Source organism: Antennarius striatus, chromosome 14, assembly GCF_040054535.1.
Source record: "Antennarius striatus isolate MH-2024 chromosome 14, ASM4005453v1, whole genome shotgun sequence".
NCBI lineage: Eukaryota > Metazoa > Chordata > Actinopteri > Lophiiformes > Antennariidae > Antennarius > Antennarius striatus.
In genome coordinates, this window is record NC_090789.1 from 4,263,363 (window position 1) to 4,285,930 (window position 22,568).

Genomic DNA, 22,568 nt, shown 5'->3' on the forward strand with positions numbered 1-22,568 from the left:
GAGAATTTTGTGTGTCGTCGTTTTAGGACTAAATTAAGGTATAAACTCAAAATAATCCCAAAATGTCACATAAAAGATGAGCCAACTTCACGCGGGACCAGAGCACAGCGTCATATATAGGAATTAATCCAAAGAGGATTAAAAGAGAAAGTAATCTAGCGTTGTATTGTGAAACAAACATCCGGAAGCGGTGCGTCTCGCTCCAGCTGGCTTGACGCTGGAGTCGCTCCTTCTGGCCAGCAGCTTCAATCAGATCAGGTTGAAGCCTCACATTCCTCCGCAGTTCGCAGGAGCAGCGACGTCGTGAATGATGGATTGTTCCGAGGAGGTCCGGTGTGTGTCCGAGGAGCCCAGTGCTCAGGTGGAGCTGAAAAAGGGAATGTCGATTTTCAACGATGTAAGTGAAACTAATTCTAAACCCCTGTTTGAACTTAATGGATTTCAGTTTATATAATAGTTGCCAATACTTTGCGATCTTTCTTTTTCTTTTTTGCTTAAATGCAAGAACTCATTGATGAACGAAAAGAAATTATAATTGCCATGTAAATTGTTGAGGCAAAATACTTATCAATAGAAAAAAGACTTGTTTAGACTAAAAATTAAAATAAATCTTTTATATATTTTTATTTATGTATTTATTTGTGTGTGTGTGTGTGTGTGTGTGTGTGTGTGTGTGTGTGTGTGTGTGTGTGTGTGTGTGTGTGTGTGTGTGTGTGAGTGTGTGTGTGTGTGTGTGTGTGTGTGTGTGTGTGTGTGTGTGTGTGTGTGTGTGTTTATATAAATTTCTGCTTTTGAGTGATGTTAATGAATATTTTTGGGGATATTTAGTCACGTTGATTTTCCTGATGTATGCACAGCACGGAATTTTCTTGTTTTATAGAATGAATTAATGTGACAAGGTTGACCTTTAATTAATCTTCATGGTTTTAGGATGACAAAGGATGGCCGTCCATCTGTATGTCAGCATTCATACCCAAATACCAAGTCACTGAAGTCTACTGATGTAAAAGACAGGAAGAATTTTCTTTGCCTTTTATAGCTCAAAAATATAATTAATATTATTATATTTATCTGTTCATCTTACGGTCGTATCAGTATGGCTAATGATCCTCCTCTGCTGCTTCTCTCCCAGCTAATTATATTCCCCTCATTCCTCCACTCTTTCATTCCCCTGTGATGTTCTAGCTATAAACCTGTTGGCTGCCTGCTCTGTTTGAGAAACACAAAGGAGGATGCACGTATGGGAACCAAGAGTTATTAAAGATTGAAAGCCTATCCACAACATCAAATGTTCCACTGATGTCAAAATAGGTTGTCTCAATGTCAGATAATGAAATTACTGCTTGTCTTCAGAGACAAGCTTCTGTCGCTCTTTGAGATCTGGTTTTCAGTTTCAGGTTCAATTAGCAGCACCTCCATGTTGTTTTTCTTCCTTATTCGGGTGCTGTTCGGGTGCAGAAAATACAGGGATCCAAGAGAGCCACTGGATTTCTATTCCTGGTGAAGCTAAAGGAATTTCACCCACTAAATTCTTTATATTAAAGATGATGATGTGAGGAGAATCTGATCAATCTTCAGTGAACAAACCAAAAGATCAGTTAATTATTGCAGCGGTAGATATGGAATGGTATGGTATGGTATGGTATGGTATGGTATGGTATGGTATGGTATGGTATGGTATGGTATGGTATGGTCTGGTCTGGTATGGTATGGTATCATTAGGGTCGAGCTATCATAGGATTATTGTGTTTCGCTTTAATGCCTTGATGGATATGACTAATGCTAATGGTTTTATTCTTTATTTTGTTGACCAGGAGGTGGACCATTAGTCTGGAGATCAAGTTTTATTGATTGAAATCTGTATTGGTGTGATTTAATTTTATTGAGGCAATGAGGACTAATTAGCTGGAGAGTTTTGACGAATTCTTTCCAACTCTGCTTCCCAAAAAGTTGTGACGGTGGAAAAATAAAAAACAATAAAAGTAGGATGTCACAATTTTCTAATCCTACATTGATTATATTTGGATAGACTGAGGAGCTGTTCAGCATTTTGGCAGGAAATGATGGCCAGAGCTTTTTTTTTGAGGAGGCTGGACCCTTTAAAGCCGATGTGGTCATTGCACCTCTTTCTTTCATCCCTTCTGTTCGCTAGGACGGCACCATCAATAATTTAATGAGGGTCTGCTTTAGAGAGTGTGATCGATGATCCCCACACACATGCTTACTTCAACTTTGATGATGTGAAACCTCTCTGACGTTTCCTCATTTCTTCCCCCTTTTCCCTCCAGATTTTACGGAGAGCTGATAAAAACGGTAAATATTGCACCAAAAGCTCTCACACCATATTTCAACCTCCCTCTCTCTTTCTTTCTTTCTTTCTCTCTTTCCTGTGTGAAAACAGACGCACTTTATCAATGAAACTCTGATCGTGTGTCTCTGCTGATACTCCTTCAGTTTCCATGGAAACTGGGAGCTGACCGTGCCCGCTGAGGTTCAGTGTCAGAACATTAAAAAAGGAAAACAAACATTTTTTCAGTATTTTTCATGTGTTTGTTGTGGTGGTCCAAGCTAAAGGGCACAAAACTGTACAGATGGAGTGTCATGGGAAAATCTAAAAAGTCTTCTTTACATTTACTATTTATTGTTTAAAACTAAACATATTGGTGCGCTATTAATTCATAACAAACCGGATATATATAACTAAATATATTTACACAGTGTGTGTGTGTGTCCATGTGCATGTGAGTGTATCTAAGTGAAGTGGTTAATTGCTATCATAAATTATCATTATCATTGATACTATTGTTATTAATCAAACATCAAACCTGCAGCAGCATGTTTAATCTTAGCGCAGTAAGAACGCGTCCCTCAGGATTTTCTTTAAATTAAAGTATAATATGAAATCTGTTTTCAAATTCACATAGTGCAGATGAGATTAAGAGTGATAATTATCTTTAATTGTCTTGTTTATCTAAATGTCAAATTAATATACAATATAATATAATGATTTGAGGAAATCAAGGGTTTATACCTCTAATAAACTGTGTAGACATCCTGTTGCTGGTCTAATATTGTTTTATGAGGTCAAACAGAAGATGGATGTTTCAGTCAGACAACTCACTGAAATCAGATTTTGTGTGATACGTTGTCAGAGATCTTGACATCAAAAATATGTTCCAGCACATATGCAAAAATAGCTCATCAGTATTTATTATTCACATGGCTTGACATGCTTCATTATTCATTAAATGTCCATCCCACGCTGTGAATAATTTGAGGTCTTGTCATGCAGCAAGACGGGAAGTCATCCCACTTTTGTTTTTTGGTGTTGTGCAAACAGCATCACTTATATGTCAGATCTGCTCCAAGAGTATTTCAGAGCTTATTGCCAGTGAATCACTGTGTGCTTGATTTATGTTCATGTTGTGCTTTGCCTTTGTAAATGTTCCAAAATGAGCTGTTGCTCACAGCATCTACAGAGACATGACAGTCGTAGCGAAGGTCGCCTCCGGAGCAGCAGGTCAGCAGCAAACGAGTGAAAATCAGCCTCTTCACAGAGACGAAGGCAAACGACTAGAAGGAAAAAAATCTGTGGTTTATTTAGAACTCATTTTAAATAGGAACACTCTGACGTTTAAAGTCAATGTGTGGCGGCTGGTATCAAATTCTTGATGAGGAATGACTTAAAATAACCATTTAAAAAAAATTCTATTTGATTTCTCAATTTCCTGTCAGGTTTCATTCATTTGCAAATCAACTGTTGCTCTAATTTACATCGCATACATTATATACTTGTATTTTCATAAAGTGGCATTAGTACCAACAACATATACATGGTCAACACATTCCTCTGTCCTGACTGAGTGGTCCTGACTCTGTTTTCTCCTCCAGATGATGGAAAACTGTCCTTTGACGAATTCAAAGCCTACTTCTCAGATGGAGTTTTGACAGCAGAAGAACTGAAAGATCTCTTCCACACAATTGACACTCACAACACAGAGTAAGTTGATGAATTGTTTCAGAGACGAGGTAATTCATGAGAGGTGTATAAACAGAATATGTTTGTTCCGAGATTCATCACCTATGCAGAAAGTGTCTTTAGAATGTGTTGAGGCTTATCTTACAAACACACAAACAGATGTAACGTTCACCTAACCTCCTCCTATTGTCACTACTGAAGGAAGTAAACATGATTATTTAAATTAAGCTCAATAAAAATGTTTATGTAAAGTTTTAAATCACCGAATATTTTCACTGCACTTTTTCAGCTAAATCAACATCACTACCATTTTGACAATATGCGCACATATTTGTGAATACTGTATATGTAAACGTTTGACTGACGGTTTGAAAAGGCCATCATTCTATATTTAAGTAAACACTTGAATACTAAATGAAGCCAGGGTGGTTTAGGACAGTGGTGAAATCATAATTGCATGATTCTCCTTCATTCTTAACCAGAAAACATTTTGCATCTGCCTCCGAATAGTTTTTAAAACTGACCCAGAGAAGCAGAGACAAACTTGCAAACTGAACAGAGATGACAAAACTTAACCCACTTTGGAGGAAAAGCTGACATAATACAGCTAAAAAGAATCAGGGCACTCAGAAAAGCAGGAAATTAAACAGAGGCACGAGGTGTAATGACACGTAAGGAGAGTGAACTAGAAAGTCACTGAACGTGTGCAGATCATTTTCTTTGACGAGGTCAGCGATCAAACCAACATGAACCAGTCAAAAGGAAGAGATTCTATTTGTACCTCCGAAGAGCGACGGTCCTATCTTTGCACGAGGGGTCAGTACAGTGAGCTGAATAATTATAGCATCTGCAGCTGTTTGCAATTTACAGATAACACCAGATTCTGCATGCTGGACTTTTAATGAGATGCCAGCTGGAAAGATTATCATCCTATAAAAACTGTTTCTGCCCCAGTAAAAATAATATGAAGAGTCTCAATAACAAACATTTACAGTTTGCAATTTCATTCATCATGAACGCCGCTTGTAAATCTCTAATGCAGTCAATCACTCTGAGAATGGGAAAAAGGGATTCAAATATTAAGATCCAGATCTAGAAATCCAGATCCTTTAATAAAATTATATCTCCCATCTGATTGGCTTCAACTAGTGTGAATGTTTGTGCTTTCTTTGACACTTTGTGAATTTGTTTTATGAATGTTATAAACACACACGTATTGTTTTATATCCATTTACTTGGTGTATTTTATTCAGCACAACCTTGACTGAGAGAACTGTCTTTTATTCTGTTTCAATAAAGATTTATGCTTCATGTTTTCCACAGTTGTATTCAAAGCTTTACTTGTGAGGTTTCTCAGTAGATAGTGTTCCTCAAAATGTTCAAAGAAGTTTCAAACCAAGCTACCAAGGCTGATTTAGTCTAGTTTAATGTTTAACCTTTATTTTTAATTTTTTTAGTCTTTTCTCCATTGAACCCTTTCATTTCTTTCTCTGTTCTTTAGGGTTATGATTAAATGGCTAATTTGAAATGTTCCCTTCATGTCTGTATTTCTATATTTTAATCTTTAAGTCTGAAACCTCCCGAAAACACCCCCTTAAATGAACATTTATCTGTTATTTAATACAAGCAATACATTTTTATCAATTTTTCATTCAATATTTTACCAACTCTTATTTTGGATAACACTCTGATTTAAATAAAAATTGATATTTTATTTATTTATCTTCTTATTTACATGTTTTTGGTTTTTGTTTCACAGTAACGTGGACACTGATGAACTCTGTGGTAAGTTGGTTTTCTCTACAATTCAGAGAACTTTTAATATCTCTTATAGCATTAGAAAAGAACTCTGTTAAATGTCGTCAAATGACCCACGACAACATCCCTAAAGGCAATATGACTGACTATGACAACTAAACACCCACAATCCTGTCTGAGATGTTTAACTCATACACATTTCTTTTTGGGTTCCTCTGTCCCTGGGCAATGAAGAGTATTTCTCCCAGCACCTCGGCGAATACGAGAACGTCCTCGCTGCCTTAGAAGACCTGAATATGTCCATACTGAAGGCGATGGACAAAACAAAGAAAGTAAGTATTGAAAAGATAAATTAGATCTTAACCATGCACCTAAATCTGAACCTAATTTCGTGCATACCGGGTGAGACTTGCTGTGAAGCACGAATCGGCCCTCCAATCTACATCAAAGCTGACACAACTGATTGTGGCTCCTGCAGAAATGGAGTGGGAGTCAAACTGTGACTTTGTCAGTGGTTGTTTTTTTAGCACAGAGGAACGCAAGTAAGAAAGTATGATGGCAAAGATAATTGGCAACTGCAGCTCAAGATTTTGATGCAGTTTATATTTTGACTTATTGAACTGAAAATAGTGGCAGAATGGGAAGGAAGGTATCAAAAATCCATCATTCCACATCAGATAGAGGAACTTGGAATATAAATAAATGAAATATCAGGAACCCAATTTATACGATAGATAGAGTAAAACTCAGGTTGCGAGAAGACGATGCTTTTCTTGAAATAGGTTTCAAAAAGGTCGGAACATCCGAAGCGCAGCAGTGACTTCATCTGCCAGGAATTCAGCTTTCATTTCTGAGAGGGGAAATAAAACATGCAGAGACTTTTTTGCACTCTCCCTGCAATCTTGTATAGATCTAAAAATGCAGCAAGCTGTGATGAGGTGCAAAAATCAAATTGCACCTTCAATCATTTTTCTGTTTCCTCAAGAGCACAGCTCCGAACTTGAAGTGAGCCGACAGGGGAGAACAAGGAGGAACAGCAGAGGCAGCGTCAGTGTTTTTTAAAGTTTGGCCAGTTGAGAGTAATTTACCTTTGATTCAAGTCATTGAGCTTAAGAAAAATGTACTTGCACTTATACTTGCATTTTTTCTGGGCAGTGATTTTGTTGCAGATGTATTCAGAACGGTATGAATTTATACCAGAATGGTGGTTTAGTGGTTGGAAAATGACAACCCCAAGGTTCAAATTGCCCTGGCTGGGGCACCATGTCCTCCCTGCATGTGTTTCCCACCCTGGGTACAAATACATGAAGATTAGCTTAATTACCAGCTCAAAATTCACTGCCGGTGTGAATACGAGTGTGAAACCTGTGCAGGGTGAACCGCACCATACACCTCCATTTGTATGCATGTATTAGCATAGCAGGGAAGAGAACAGATGCTGAAAATGTCACAGGCTAATGCCTGGTGGTGGGAATGTATCTGAGTGGGTGGTCTCTGGCTATGGATGTTTGTGAGAGCATGATGGGCCGGCTGCATGTGTGTAAATGCATGTGTGCATGCATGAAACATCCATGTGCACTGTCACTGAGATGTACCACAAACTACATGTTAGGTTTAGTTTCGCAGTTTACATGTTAGGTTTAGTTTCTGAGCTAGTGAATATTATCTTACTAATGTTTACCAGATTTTTAACAATAAAGGCAAGACAGAACAAACACATCTGACCTCATCCACAATTTAGTTTATGGATTTAATCCAAGAAAATATTAAATAGACCTCAAATTACAGATTTCTGTACAGTTATGTCGCTCAGCAGTTTGTAGAAACCAAAAAATAAGGATAAGGAGTGTAAGTGTTCGACCTGCATTTATCAGGTGGCCAGGAACCTGACTCCAAATGATGCTACGTCACTGCAGTAAATAAACGGATTAGTTCAAAATGTGCCAAGACATCAGCGGGGCATTTTACAATTTATGTTGAGATCAGAAAATGGGCCATTGTTTGATTTACTGTAACCTGATTCTGCAGTATATTGGGTTCAGGGGAAAGATGTTACACACAACCTTAGATTAGATGTCTGAAAGCTGGTATTTTTAAAAACACAAAAAAAGACATGTGGTAGAGCAGCGTTTGTTTGGCACGGCGGTCGTTGTGTGGTCGTATCCTGAACTACCAGCATTCAAAAGCCTGATTTTAGCTCCACAATGCCTCCAACAGTCCTGGGTCATGCAAGATATGATGAAAGGATTAAGTAGACCTGCAGATATTTAAAATGACTGCAGGCTGGTGAGGTGGAAACACACACACACTAACACACACACACACACACACACACACACACACACACACACACACACACACACACACACACACACTAACACACTAACACACACACACACACACACACACACACACACACACACACACAGGTACCGATCACAGGAGGTAATCTATACTCAGATGGAAGACGAGAGTGACCTTTACCAATTTGGTTGTGACTCACTCTCCCTGACTGAATGTGCATTCATGTGCAAATTTGCGTGTATGTGTGTGTTTGTGTGTGTGTGTGTGTGTGTGAGCGTGCGTCTGTTTGCTGATATTTGCTGAGTTCAAGTTGTTCCTTTCAGGCCGAGCTCTTTGGTTTGATGTGCCGCTGGATGGGGCCAATAAAGCCCAGGGTAATGATCTGCTCTGCATTCTCTGCCCAACAGAAATCCTCCAGTAAATGTTCTTAAGGTGTTTATTCTAAACACAGTAATGTCAGACAATATAGCAGTTATCGACATTCTCGTGCATACATGTCGTTCTCTAATCTAAGTGGCGTCACAGGTTCTCTCCTCCCGTACAGGAACAGATGTGAGGATCAGTACTAACACGAGTGTCATTCACTAATCTTTGAATAGATCGTAAAAAAAACACTCAATCCTGCTGCACAGCAAATGACGTCTTTCTAATATTACTTTTGATTCATTTTCCATCGACTTTCAAGCCAAACAGCGGTCTGCAGAACATAAACGGCCTTGATTTACAAAAGGACAAATTATAGCCCAGCATGAAATACTCACTGTAAAGGGATGCATCTCTTTGACGTCATTTTTATTGGAGGAGGAAGTTAACGTTTCACATTTTTTGATGCTATGTCAAAAAAGTAATACGTACACTAATACGTACACTAACTAACAGCAGTGTTTCGTGATATGTTAATTAATTTATTGCTCTTTTTTAACACGTAATTATATATATATATATATATATATATATATATATATATATATATATATATATATATATATATATATATATCTTCCTCCTGAAACAAAAGTATTGAATTATTTATTGGATTCATTTCCCCAGTGGCTTGCAACCCACCCGAGGCCTGCTGACGCCATGATTTTAGGGAACTATTCAACCTAATTATTTATTAATTGATATTTTTACGATAATATTTGACCAACAAAACTGTTCTCACTGAATTCATAGGCCTCTAGATTTTAAAAAATGCTCCCACTTCTTACAAAAAGATATTGAAGTCAGTTGAGGACATAGCAGCAGCAGCAGGCGATTGAAGCTGATATGCAACACCTTTGGTTCCAAGCCCCTTGGAGATTTAACAACTGCAGACTGTTCAGTTTTTCCTCCGTCCTTTTCTTTCCTGTCCTGAAGTCAACCTTCCTTAACTGACTGATCCTATCGGCATGGTTTAATTGACAGGTGGCATCTGGATACTGAGTGACTCAACTGAGAAGTGTAACTTATCACCATTCTGTTGGTTCTCACATCTACTCTCTCCATCTTTCCTCCCACAATAACATTTCTTCCTCCTCCTCCTGCTTCTCCTTTAACTCTCGACTGACAGGATTATCAGGAGTCAACACACCTGGAGCAGTTTGTGACTCGCTTTCTGTTGAAGGAGACAACCAATCAGCTTCATTCACTTCAAAGCTCGCTGGAGTGCGCCATGGAAACCACGGCGGAGCAGACCCGCCAGGAAAAGTAAGCAGACATCTCTGGGACACCAAACACGCACGCACGCACGCACGCATGCACGCACGCACTAACACGATTTGTCATCAAATCACGGACAACTAGCATTGTACAAAGTTCACACAGCCTGTCTTCAATTTCACCCTGATCACACAGTCTAATACTTAATGCTATATTATAGACTGATGCTTTGATCCAATATTCAGAGCCACAGCACAGGCGCTATATATAATAACTATTATTAATTCACAGTAGATCATTTGACCGCCTAATGCACTAGTTTGACTGCATCCCAGAACGTCGGGGGAAAAAAAGTATGTCACCACTGAAGGGACCTTCAGGATTTCTGATCAAAGATGTGGTCCAGATCCCCTCGACAATGATTATTGATGAGAATTTAATTAAATATCTTGCATTTTTCAAAGGACCATTCTCTGGTTTGGGGTTTTTTGTGTGCTTTCTTGTTTTTTTATGTTGGTAAATTCACCTCATGTTTTAAAGTGACCAATAGAAATCCACATTTCTATCACCAGATGTGAGCCTGGAAGGGATTACACATCTGGTTGTACATGCATGCAGTACTTCAGATTAATAACTCCCAGTTTAAGCCTGGTGGATATCTATACCCTACTGAATCATCATCGTCTAAGTTTATATTAATAATAGATAAACTGATGGATTATTAGCAGCTCTGCAGCTCCTCTCAGCTCTACAGAGCATCACGTATCAGTTTTACTGGTTTTCTTCACTCGCGGCTGTCATCAGATTCACATTCATAGCAGGTGACAGTTATCTGCATAGAACTAATAACAGCAGATACATAACGTGAGTGAATATCTGGTATCGTCGAATTCCTCAAGGGTTGATTGAAACCAAATCACAGCTACGAGAAGAGAGAATATTAGAATTACGGCTCTCAGACACGATTCATCAAAGCTAACATTGCTCCATTTCAGCTGGACGTGTGAATGAGCAAAGAACGCTACTTCAACTCAAATTAGGTTCCCTGCTGTGTTCTCAATTGAAAAATGCTTGCCCTGAAATGTATAAATATGGTTGTTTTATTGATGTAATCTGGTGTTTGTGAATGAAAACCCACCCATGCCAGTAAAGAGCAGTTTAATCCTGGTGACGGCTGTCTTCCCTCAGCTATGTCTTTATTTAGAATGAGCTGCTTTCAGATTGATATGATGTAATGGTAAAACAGTTCATATGAATACAGGTATGATCAAACTGTTTATATTACATATTTATGCATGTTCCATTTGTACGCTCTAGAAATTTGGCTTGTATGCTGCTAATTTTGAAGTATTTTTAGAAGGGAAACGTAATCACCTCCTGGATGTTGTTCAGAGACGGTTACTGGAGGATGGCAGGCGTACAAAGTGTAGAAGAAAAGGAAGGTGTGATTAGAAATTCCATTCTGCGATGAGGTTTAGGCAACAAAAGCACTTCAGTTAAGACGAGGTAATCGTTATTTCACTTTAGTGCTCTGGAAAACAAATGGAATTCAGTGTTTGTTTATTTTAGCGATTCGCAGTCATTTTTCAGACATTTACTCGAGGAAAAAAAAGCATTCTCTGATTCCCAAGTAGTTTTATACAAACATAATTTTAGGACAATGTGGAAATTTACTGACTGATAATTAACACTCCTCTGGCTTCATCTGTAGACAATGAGATCATTGATGATTAAACTTCAGGCACTTCTTTGGTGTGTGTGTGTGCGTGTATGTGTGTGTGTGTGTGTGTGTGTGTGTGTGTCTGTGTGTGCACGCGCGCGCCAGGGAAGGGACATGCTAATTCTCCATTAGTGTGGTTCCGCATTCAGAATTCAGGAACGGCCCTGTGGTGCTCGGTTCATTACTGGCAATGACTCACCGCTGGAGTCTGTGCGTACGTGTGCGTGTGTGTGTGTGTGCCTATGTTTATTATATAAATTCCCAGATGATGAAAAACTTTGACTCTCATCATGTAACATGTGACAATGCAGTCACCTGTTTATACATGAAAACAAAAGAAAAAGCTGAAAATGTGCCATTGGTTAGAAATCTGTGTCTGAGAATGATGTCCCACTCTCTCTAGCTTTTGAAAGTGCATTATAAATATACTATTTCTAATACGTGTTTTAATATTTGGACTGCAGCTTTAAAATTTGACTAGTGATTTTTTAGCATCTTTAGACATGAATTCAACAGAAATCCTCCAGATGGATGGATAGGCACAAGTCAGGATTACATTGTTGTGAAATGCAAAAAAAAAAATCTCAGACACTCGTATATACTGATGTATTCTCATATATGTGTGATTTCACTCAAACATTCATTGTGCTCCGCTCTCCTCTCCTGTCTTGATCTGATATTCTTCTTTCCTCCATCTTCATTCTTACTCTCACACCTGCTCTCCAGTCGTGTCTCCTCTTCTGTCCTTTCCCTGACTCGTGTTTCGTAGCTATAAAATTGTGATTTTCATTCACACTGACAGTGAAATATGTAACCCTCATATTACACTTCTAACTTCCCACTTTTAAATACAATTAAAAATAATGGAACAGAGAGAGACTACAGCATTTGACATTGATTTTACCGAGCACTGCAGTTGAGCAATGTGCTGTAATTCTTTAATCAGATTTTGTATATTATCATGGGATGTTGGGATATTTTTGAACATATTGGAATATTGTGTTTGTCATGGTGTATTCTCTTGTTGGACATCTAATATTCAAGCATACCTCGACCTTTAACATCATCAGTTCTTCTTTTGTCAGAGGATTTCTTGCATGTTTTTTCAATATGACTAGAGGTAATTCAACATTAATCGTCAGCGTTTAAAAATTCCTGAAGCATATAGTTGATCTGATTTGACATGTTTTTGCATGATTTCAGTTTTAAAGGATCCCTGTAGGATTGTCTTCATGCTCTCTAGTTCTTTTTCTCACCATTATCGTGTTCACACTTATTCTCAGAGGCAGAAAATGGTGGGCTTGGCATCTGAGACGTCCTTTCTTTCTTTCCCCTCCTCATCTACTCTGAATGTGTCTCTCTCTTCTTCCCTCATGTCATTTCAAAAACTTTCTGTCCCTCCTTCCCAGAGCTGCTTCCTCTCATCCAGCACCTTTCTTTGAATTGCTGCACTTGAAATATTCCCTCATGCATCAAAATCCAATCACATCTCAAGGACCTGGCTGTTTCCCTGATGGCTTTAAATAGGCTTCAATGGTCAGTTTTGGGCATGAGGAGGCGAAATGGGAGCTTATATTCATAAATGCTTGGTTTACCTTCTGATATGATATCACTTCATCATGGAATTGTGTTGTTTTTGCCAACGGATGACCTCAGTCTTACACACTTTTCAGCTCTTAATCCCCTCTTCCTCCCCATCAGTTGACATAAGGCCTTCAGAGGAAATGTGAAAATGCAACGGCTGCTGATCTCTGCTCTTTTACGGGTCTCAGACGACTTTTGCAATTGAAGTCGCTACTTAGCCAAGAATAGACCTGCATCCTGACTCACTGGCACAACAACGGGGACCTGCCATCAGTCCCTCCTACAACATCAGGGCACACACATATTTGACTGCAGCGGGTTCAATAATAGTCCTGCATTTGTGAATGTGAAAGGGACCATTTAAATCTGATATCAGCCGAATTAAGTCAGGAGATCGAAGTAAATCAGATCGTAACATCTCATTATCTTACATATTTCACTTTGCTTTCTTCTATATGATAACTGCTGAATGAAGAATATCGAATTAAAAGAATATTCTGACATTGTGGGAAGCACACTCTTTCTCTGCAATAGATTTGCTGACTTGATCGATAGCATTTAGCATCGTTTGAAAAGGAATCGCTAACCGGTAGGTCAGTCAAAGAGGAATAGTGGGTGTTTTTATTGTTACACATTAAATCCTCGAAAGCAGTGTCAGACCGTGAGACAATTTTTACACATTTGTAGTAGCAGAAGACTCTTTTATCATCTTAATCTGGTCAAATATTTTATTTAATATTTGCAAAGAGTCATATGATTGAATAATTTTATACAGTCGTGTGAGTAGCCAACAGGAAGTTAGCCATCTTGGCTGACGGAAGCCTTCTCTGTTGTTGACTGTGTGCTGAATGTGTTATGCCACAATAAACCAAACCTGGCAATGGCTGCATATTTATTATCATTTATAAACTTTAAATTATACAAAAAGAGGAAATTGCTTCTAGAAAAAAGAAATAATGAAGAAGGAAACTTGCACAGACTTGAATGTGAATTTTTTTTTTTGGCACGTGCACATTCAAAAACCCCTGAGGTCTTGTCAAAGTATTGGACCAAATAACTTGACGGGTTGAGGATAAATCTTAGGTGATGTCGCCCCGCGGGTGCACATACCTTGTCACCGCCAATAGCATCACCGGCAGTTTAAGGCTTGCTGAATTTGTTCACAGCTGAGACATAAATTCATGAGACTCTGGTACCAACCTAAATATCACCATCTCCTGAATCCTTATACTTCTTCTTTATTCCATTTTTGGCCTAAATTTACTTATCGTCCAGATCCAAGCTTGTTAGATGTGTGCAGGGCAGATGTGTGTTATATCATAGAAAGGCTGGGGTATTGAATATATTTTAATAACTTCGCTGCTTTGCCTCTAGACAGGGTCCACTGAAGCCAGAGGTTCTGTCCATCCAGTGGTCAGGTCGTCGCTCCAATCGAAGGCTTCAGAGGAATAGTAGCCTCTCTCCCAACAACCCGCTCCTCAGCCTCATCAGTTCAGGTAGGGCTGAACCACATGCTCTCATATCTAGTGCCACGTCTTACTGTCGGTGCTCTAGCAGAGGTCCACCACAGGCCAGAGAGAGGAGAGGGGAGGTGGAGAAGGTGTGAGAGAGAACCTGTGAGTGGGAGACCAAGAGAGGATGAGGAGGAGAGTGTGTTCACATGGAAGTGTATGTGTGTCAATCCAGAGGCGCTGAATGCTAACACTTCAGTCTCATATTTGCTGTTTGCTGCTTTACAAGTGTGTATTTTAAAGATTCCATTAAGACAGAAAACAGTAGTTTCACTTATAAATGATCTTTGCTTACATTCAAGTCCCCGCCAGACAAGTTCATACGATGCTGATTAAACCATTTACCACCAGATGAATCATTAAATTACAATCATTGCGGATTGCATTGCCGGAGCTAAAGAGGGAAACATTCATAGTAATGCCATAGAACAGCAAATAGGATCATGGTGGCGTCATAAATGCATAAATAGTATGTAATTAGTTCCCATTGTTACACTTAGAGGAGGGAGGAGCAGAAAAAGGTCTAAAAATGACAAATGGTAATTTAGAATCTGCTCTGACTCATTATTACAGATGAGTCAGAGCAGATTTTACTTTTTGCAAAACAGTAAAATCTGTATATTAGAATTGCATTATTGACCTTCACTAACAGGTCAATTTAGTGGGATTGATTTTAAGCCTTATTTTCACTGATGCTGATCAGACCTGTTTTCATTTGCTCTCCAGCGGCGGCGGCGGCGGCTGATGACGCTGTGATGGAATGATGAGTTCTGTGTATTGGTGATGACTAACTGATGAATATAAGGCAAACCAAGAACCTGTACCTGAGTAGCTGAAGATCAGATACTCTCATGCTGTCTGCTAACTTTTCAAAAGAATAGTCTCTAGCATTCATTAGTTGGAGTATCATTAGTTGCAGCACCATTATTTCTTCAACCCTCTGGATACTGTGTTTACTGCCTGTGATCTCAATGAGAGCTATTAATCTACTGATCAAATAAACATCTTTCTTCGTGCTTGTATAACTGTTGATCCACACCACAGCCGTTTTACTTTCTAATTATTGGATTTCCCAGCCCGGGTCATGTATTGTCCATTGTTTGCTCACAGTCGGTTTTCCATTAGTTCATGATGACACCAGATGCAGTTGCTAGGAGATCTGTGACATCAGACCCTCTATGGACACAGGCTTCAAAGCTTCTCTATTGATTGTCACAGTTGTGCATTGCATTATACAGTATGAAAGAAGTGTCCTCTATTGCCCCATCACTACAATAGAGTGTTGAGTTAGAATAACCAAAGCGGTAAAATCTGTTTTAAAATCTTGTTGATGTACTTTCTCTCCACCTTTCTTGTTTATTCCCTCCATCTGAACCCCACCCCCCCACCCCCTTTGTGTGTCCACCAGGCGTTTACGATGAGGACAGCCAGTGGATGACACAGGTCAACAGACTGCAGAAGCTTATCGACCGTTTGGAGCAAAAGGTGACTTCATTTCTTTCAAGCTTCCCGTAATCCCTCTTCTGCCTCCTTCTTCTCCTTTTCTGTTTAGCTTCTGTTGTTTTTATCTTTCTGTGTCCCCTCGCTCTGTCCCAGCCATCTGGTCTCCACATCCTTCCCTCTAAAATCATCTGCAAATCACCACAAGTAAACTCACGAGCCATTAACAACAAATTACCTGAACGAAGTAACACCCACCTGCATGCTAAATGTAGAGGGATGTAACAGGGAGGGCATCCAGCATAAAAAACTTTGCCAAACAAACATGCGCATTCTCGGAATAGCCCCTTTATTGCATACTTTATCAGCCACATCTGCAGCAGCTGTAGCAGCTCTCCTCTATTATCAATGCACTTGGTGAATGGCTAGGAAAATATCCAGTAGCTGGACAGTAAGTCACAAAGATGTGTTAAGTTCAATGGCTAGAGCAACCCATAAGACCCATTTTAAAAATTAGATGTTTAATCAACCCTAGGACCACTTTTAAAAAGATTTAAATCTTTAAGAAATAATTAAGGTCACAGTTAATAATTCAAAGGAGTTAGCTAGCTAATTAAAGTTTAAACCATTTAAAAAGGGGACAAAAAATCTTCTGTCACCTCAGCTCTCCAGAATTCAGATGTTTACCCTCCTTGAGTTAGTTTTCAACAATTATAGGAGCAATGCATTTCTTCTGTGACACCTCAGCTCTCCAGAATTCAGTTGTTAAGTCTTTCAGTTAGTTTTCAATAAATTTCTCCTGTGACACAATTACTGTAAATGTAATAAACAAGGCAACAGGCAACTGCGCTACCCTCTGTGCCACCATTTTAATTTTCATCTTTTTATTTTTTATATAAATTTTGATTTCTTTAATTTGATTTTAAAATGGTGGTGAAGGTAGGAAAACTCACATACTGTTGTTGCTTATATTCAAAGAAATGAGTGCAAAAATTTTGGGGAACAGTTTGGTAGATATACACAGATGAGAATGAATCCTTTAAAGGGTCTTTAAAGAAGTTCTAATAAATACAAAAAAGTTGCCCTATTAAGTAGATGTTACTTTAGTTTGAGGAAATGAAGAATAATTCCTCTTGATTTGTCTTTCTTCTTCTCCTGCAGGAGATCCGTCTGGAGCCGGTTGAAGAGGAGGTCTTGGAGAGTAAATCGGTCAGTGCCATTAGACCCGTCTCTTGGGTTTTTTTTTTTTTTTTTTCTGTTGTGACCACTCTGTGTCACTCTTCTCATGTAAGGAAGATGATAACCACTCAGCCGTTGTCATAGCAACAGCAGGGATGTGACTTAACAGTGGCGCTCTCTTTGTACAGTCTGTCTCTTAATTCCTCTTTAAAACTCGATATTTAATTTCAAAGAGGCGACTCAGAGTCATCGAGGGGCCACGCACTGAGGAATATTAAAGTTATTAGGATTTCTTCAATCGGATTCCTTTACAGAAAGTAAAGGAATGTCTGACGCCAAAGCCTTGTTGGCAGAAAATATTTGCTGTTATATTTACAATGTAAATACTATGGCAGGAAATGTATGTGTTTTAGCTGCCCTTGTGCGTTAACTGGCAAATGACATGTCCTTAGGGTGTTTGCACAGTGTGTTTTTAACCATGCATGAACAGTGATCAGGTGTTTATGTTCACGGTTCTGTCTTCAGCCTCAGCATTAGCACGCCAAAGCAAAGTTAAAGCTAAATGTTTTTTCCATCGACGCTTCATGTCAGTAATTTCATGGCTGAGAAACTCTCAAACTAACGAGTGACTCAGGAGAAGTCACAGCAGACCAGCACAAACACTCACTGGAGGATTCTTATTCCACTCTGGAAGAGGAGGAAGAGCATCTCCAGTGGAAGGGATAGATATCTGTATTATTGTAGAAAACGTTTCGTTTTGTATTTTAATATTCTTTACTCGCTAAAGAGGAAAAAATAGATGTGTGAAATATTAGCTGGTTAGTGAATACAATGTACTAAACAGGAAATGTGTATGTGTGAGGATTTCAAAGCTACAAGTGATACGTTTCATGTGGACTAAAGTCTACACCACCAAAGGATGCTGTTTAACATATGAGTCATTCAAAAACAAATCCAACTTCATTTGCATGAACAAAATGGATTTTAGTTAACATGATTTATTCAGCCTCTGAGAATCCAACTTCAAGTGTAATTTTTCCTAAAGTCCAAAAACAAAAAATACTCAGCTTACAATTATATAAAAGAGAAACCACATTCTAGATGATGCAACAAGAGAAGTGTTTATATAATTTGATTTATTACCTCCGTTGACCAGATTTCCTCGTTTTTCACTACGTAAAAAGTTGCGAAGTTTGGAAAGTTTGTTCAGGCGTAGATCTCAAATAATTACATTTTAAGGTAGCAGAGGCAGATTCTATCTATATAAATGCAGACAAATCTAAACTATATGAAAAAATGACTGGCTCATGATTGATAGGTCAAAATAAATATAAATTGAAGGCATATACATCTCATGATCTTCCAGCAATATGTGCAACTGGATCCAAATCTGGATCATTAAGAAATTAATTTCGATGTACAGTGAACAAAAACGTCACTATGGAGGATTACATTTTTGTTGATTTCTATTGACAGTAAACATAATTCCAAATGCTAGCAATAGATTTAAATTTTGAGGAATTAACGAGGCGTGAGGCAGATCCGAATGAGGCTGCGTTGCCATGACGACGAGACTTTTAAAGAAGGTTTTGCCCAAGATAGAAAATTTGATTAGTGATAATGGGAATGCAGGACCGAGTGCCTTTTTATATTAACATAAACTCCCTTTCATAGTAATGGTCATCTTCACAGAGTTTGTTCTACAAGTATCATAGACCCGTGTTACGAACGGGACCGTGCATGTGAAGATTCGTGACCAGGTTGTGTCTGAGCAGCCCCACATTGCACCAGTATCACATTAGACATAAATAAATGAATAAATAATAGTGTCCTTGCATTGAAATGTGCTGCAGGGAGGAAGTCAGAACCTTTTAAAACATATTCTACGATCATGACCCTGGACATGACACAGATGTGTGATCTGCATGAGTGTGTGATTCTTAGTGTGTGTGAGTTTCTCCTAAATTAGCTACCGAGAGACGGCCTGAGGCGTTTTATCAGCTACACATGATTAACACCTCCCACCAACCTCAGGCCAATGGGAGCACCGTCACTTCCTATTCCCATCAGCCTCTCTGCCTCTGTCAACATTTCCTCACCTTCTTCATGCTGTTCAGATATTTTATTTCTTCTCCTCCTCAGGTTAAATGTCAGAATAGGAGGGATACATTTCTGGTGTCAATCTTTATGGCTGTCTAATCACACCTTGAATACCAGGCCAGTGTTAATGCTTCGAGACATCCTCAACGGGGTCAATCTATGTTAAAACTCCTACTTGTAGGGCGGTTGTTGGGGTCATTCTTAGCTTAGGAGGTTTAGTTAAACTTGTTTTGGGTATAACCAAGTCTGAAAACTCGAATTTATCAATTAATAACCACTATGCTTTCATTCTTCTAATCCAAAATGATTGCTCTGTTGATCCACCAAGTCACCGGGGTGGGGGAATGATCCCGACGTCCCTGTCTCCGCCTCACAGTTCTGCATTCGTCATCAGTTTTCTGGAGGTTTAGCCATTAGCCAGTTTGAATTCCCCTCGGTGGGGCTCTCAGAGGGAAATTCTGACCTCCTGACCTTGTGTGCTTTTACTTGTTTCTGTCCTGGCAGCACATCCTGATCGTCCAGAGGCAGCTCTCGGTGCTGGAGGAGGAGCTGGAGGAGTTTCGTTTGGCTCTCAGACAGTACATGGAGTGTGCCTGCGCCCAGACCGGGTGTCTACAGTCAGTTTGCATCGCTTGTCCTCTGACGAAGTGATATTTTTATGCTGCCTAGTTTTTAGTCCTATTATTAGGCAAGGCATGAGAATGAAAAGGGGAACAATAATTATTATTCGGTACAATAACTAGAAAATCCTTTCCCCTCTTCCTCTTTCTGAGATTTACAATCAATTGAGATATAGATTAGGGTTTGATTTAATTTAAACAGGCAGCTGGACCTTGTTTGCAATGCTGACTATTTATGCTGCTTGACCTGAATTTAGAACAAAATACAAGCGTTCCTTCATACAGAAGAGTTGATTAAAAGTATACGCACCTAACATGTCATTATACTGCAGCTTTATCCAAATATAATAGGAAGTGATATGTCAGTGGAGGAAAATTATTTGTTCTGGAGAAATGTGAAAAGTCAAGAGCTATTTCACAGTTCTTATGACTGTTTCTGACTTTGTGAAAAGGCACATATTCCAGTCCTATGGTTGAAAATATGTTAATTTCACAGATGAAATTTCACACAATTGAATTCTTTTTCGTGCGTTAATTGTCTGGCAGAATGCCTTTTATCTTTAACAAACGGTGGAATCTATAACGTAATGAAATCATGCGCCAGTGTCCTCCGTTTTAATATGAACTACCTCAAACCTAAAATGGTCATTTATGTGATCATCTCAAAGGGAAAATAATCCAGGCTGAATCAAGCACAAAGATTTAAGGTAGAATGAAGCCATCGGTCATTGATGACACCTCCTTCATCGAATTTGCATGTTCTTCTCCAGGCAAAGATATTTCAACTCCATCTTTTCCTTTGAAACTGTTGAAACTTAATCTCTCTTTACTCTCGGATTATCATTGTAATGGATATCCTGCAGGCTGAAGGACGGGGAGATATTTAGAGTATAGATTATTATGATCATGTCTCTAAAAGCACATATTTATGTTCAGAAGAGACAAAACATAATAAAGTCATGATTTGAGGAAACAATCAAGACCGAGAGGCGGCGCTGGGGGACGTGGCGTTTCTTCCTAATTACTCACTGCGTGACTCGTGTTCTCTCTCTCGTTTTGCATTTGGCAGCATCGCAGTTCAGCGGCTTGCAAATGAATCTCGCTTCATTCTCTATGAATTCTGGGAGCACAACAACGTGTGGAAGAAGTAAGTATTTGTCTGCACCTCACGCATCATGGTTCAAGCAGCGAGGCCTGTTCGCATTAACCCCAATTTATTTTCTTTGCTCAGCCTGAAGGCCTGCAGACGTGATGTTCCTTATAAATCTTTAATTAAATGAATGATGACAGAATTAAACTTCACTCCTTCACAGTCACCTGCAGACCAACTACAGTAAGACGTTCCAGCGGGGGAACGTGGACTTCCTGGAGACTCCAGAGACCGTTACCACCATGTTGGTTCCTGGTAAGAACATATGTTTTATTTCTTTGTGGGATTCTCTGCTCACTTCACTTCACACACATCTGATCTCTTTGGACTGTTTGTAAAATTATGAACCTCAGCAGCCCTCAAACCCTAAAAATTGATTGGGGTATTTATTTTTTAAATGGGGGGGAATCAATGAATGTTTTCTTCTTCTGCATCTCCTCTGCAGCCTCATGGTGGGTCCTTAACAACAACTGAAAGCGGACGAGCACCCTCTCAGATCATCGCTGACGAGTGCACAGAACAAATATCCACGTTACAACACACACAGTCATAGTGATTAGTGTCACATTTATTACCTTCATGTTCCTTCATTGTTTAGCAGTGGGTGACATAACTCACGTGTATTTGTTTAAACGCCTAGAAGACACTCTGACGTCGTAAAAAATCAAAAGTAATGTCTCATCTGACAGAGATCCGTCTGCTGGTGTGACGTCATCACTGTGTTTTGATGCCTCCTGCAGTCCAGAGGAGAAAAACAGACGAGATGAAGTGTGCTGTGAATGTACATGAAACTGTGTGTGTGTGTGTGTGTGTGTGTGTGTGTGTGTGTGTGTGTGTGTGTGTGTGTGTGTGTGTGTGTGTGTGTGAGAGAGAGAGAGAGAGAGAGAGAGAGAGAGAGAGAGAGAGAGAGAGAGAGAGAGAGAGAGAGGGAGAGAGAGAGATGGAGAAAGAGCAGGGGAGCAATTATAATTGTATTGATTGTAGCAGCTCTGGGGAGCTCGTTCAACCATTATTCTCTTGTTTCTATATTTAATGTGTCAAACTGAGATAAAATCTGTTCGTCCTAAATAAAGACAATATTATATTGTTGTGTACACCCTGTGCAGCTCCTCTCATTTTTATTCACCAATAGCTAGATAAATAAATCTACAGGTTTTTAACAAGCGTTTATCCCCACCGTGTGGACAAGTAGCGGTACTACAGCAGGATATAACTACAGCGTCTGCTGATAGAAGAAAAAAAAAATCACGTCTAAGCATTCAAATTTACTTTTATTCAATTTTACTACAAATTTTAACCAGAAATTTAAGAGAAAAACTGAATAGATTTGATGAGATCTAGCAGACATGTTTGGAGGCGCCTCACAGGTGTTCTCACTTGTCATTGGTTAGACATTCTGTTTCTGCATAGTTAACTGGAGCCCTTGCCTGCAGAACTCCACCATCAATAGACCAATCAGAATCCTGGGAGCAGTCTTCATTAAATCAGAAGTGGAAATACCTGTGTGTGGTATGAAAGAGCTCAGAACTGGAGCTTTTTGGTATCAAACGTCAAACATATTAAATATTAATATCAAACATCT

General features: G+C 39.1%; 1 protein-coding gene across 1 annotated transcript; it reads left to right on the forward strand.

Moving 5' to 3' along the window:
* The first annotated feature begins 231 nt into the window (after nt 1-231).
* necab1 (N-terminal EF-hand calcium binding protein 1) lies at nt 232-22,035 on the forward strand. Its single transcript, XM_068333845.1, has 13 exons — nt 232-397; nt 2,289-2,313; nt 3,892-4,000; nt 5,739-5,764; nt 5,972-6,069; nt 9,594-9,730; nt 14,361-14,482; nt 15,906-15,982; nt 17,099-17,146; nt 19,721-19,833; nt 20,906-20,983; nt 21,150-21,241; nt 21,432-22,035. Exons 1-13 carry the CDS (start codon nt 308-310, stop codon nt 21,458-21,460), a joined length of 1,044 nt encoding a protein of 347 aa, XP_068189946.1. The 5' UTR covers nt 232-307; the 3' UTR covers nt 21,461-22,035.
* The last annotated feature ends 533 nt before the right edge of the window (nt 22,036-22,568 follow it).

Coding starts and splice junctions, on each gene's coding strand:
- necab1 (XM_068333845.1), top strand. CDS start 308: ATGATGGATTGTTCCGAGGAGGTCCGGTGTGTGTCCGAGGAGCCCAGT. Junction 15,983..17,098: donor TCGACCGTTTGGAGCAAAAG/GTGACTTCATTT, acceptor CTTCTCCTGCAG/GAGATCCGTCTGGAGCCGGT. Junction 20,984..21,149: donor CACAACAACGTGTGGAAGAA/GTAAGTATTTGT, acceptor ACTCCTTCACAG/TCACCTGCAGACCAACTACA.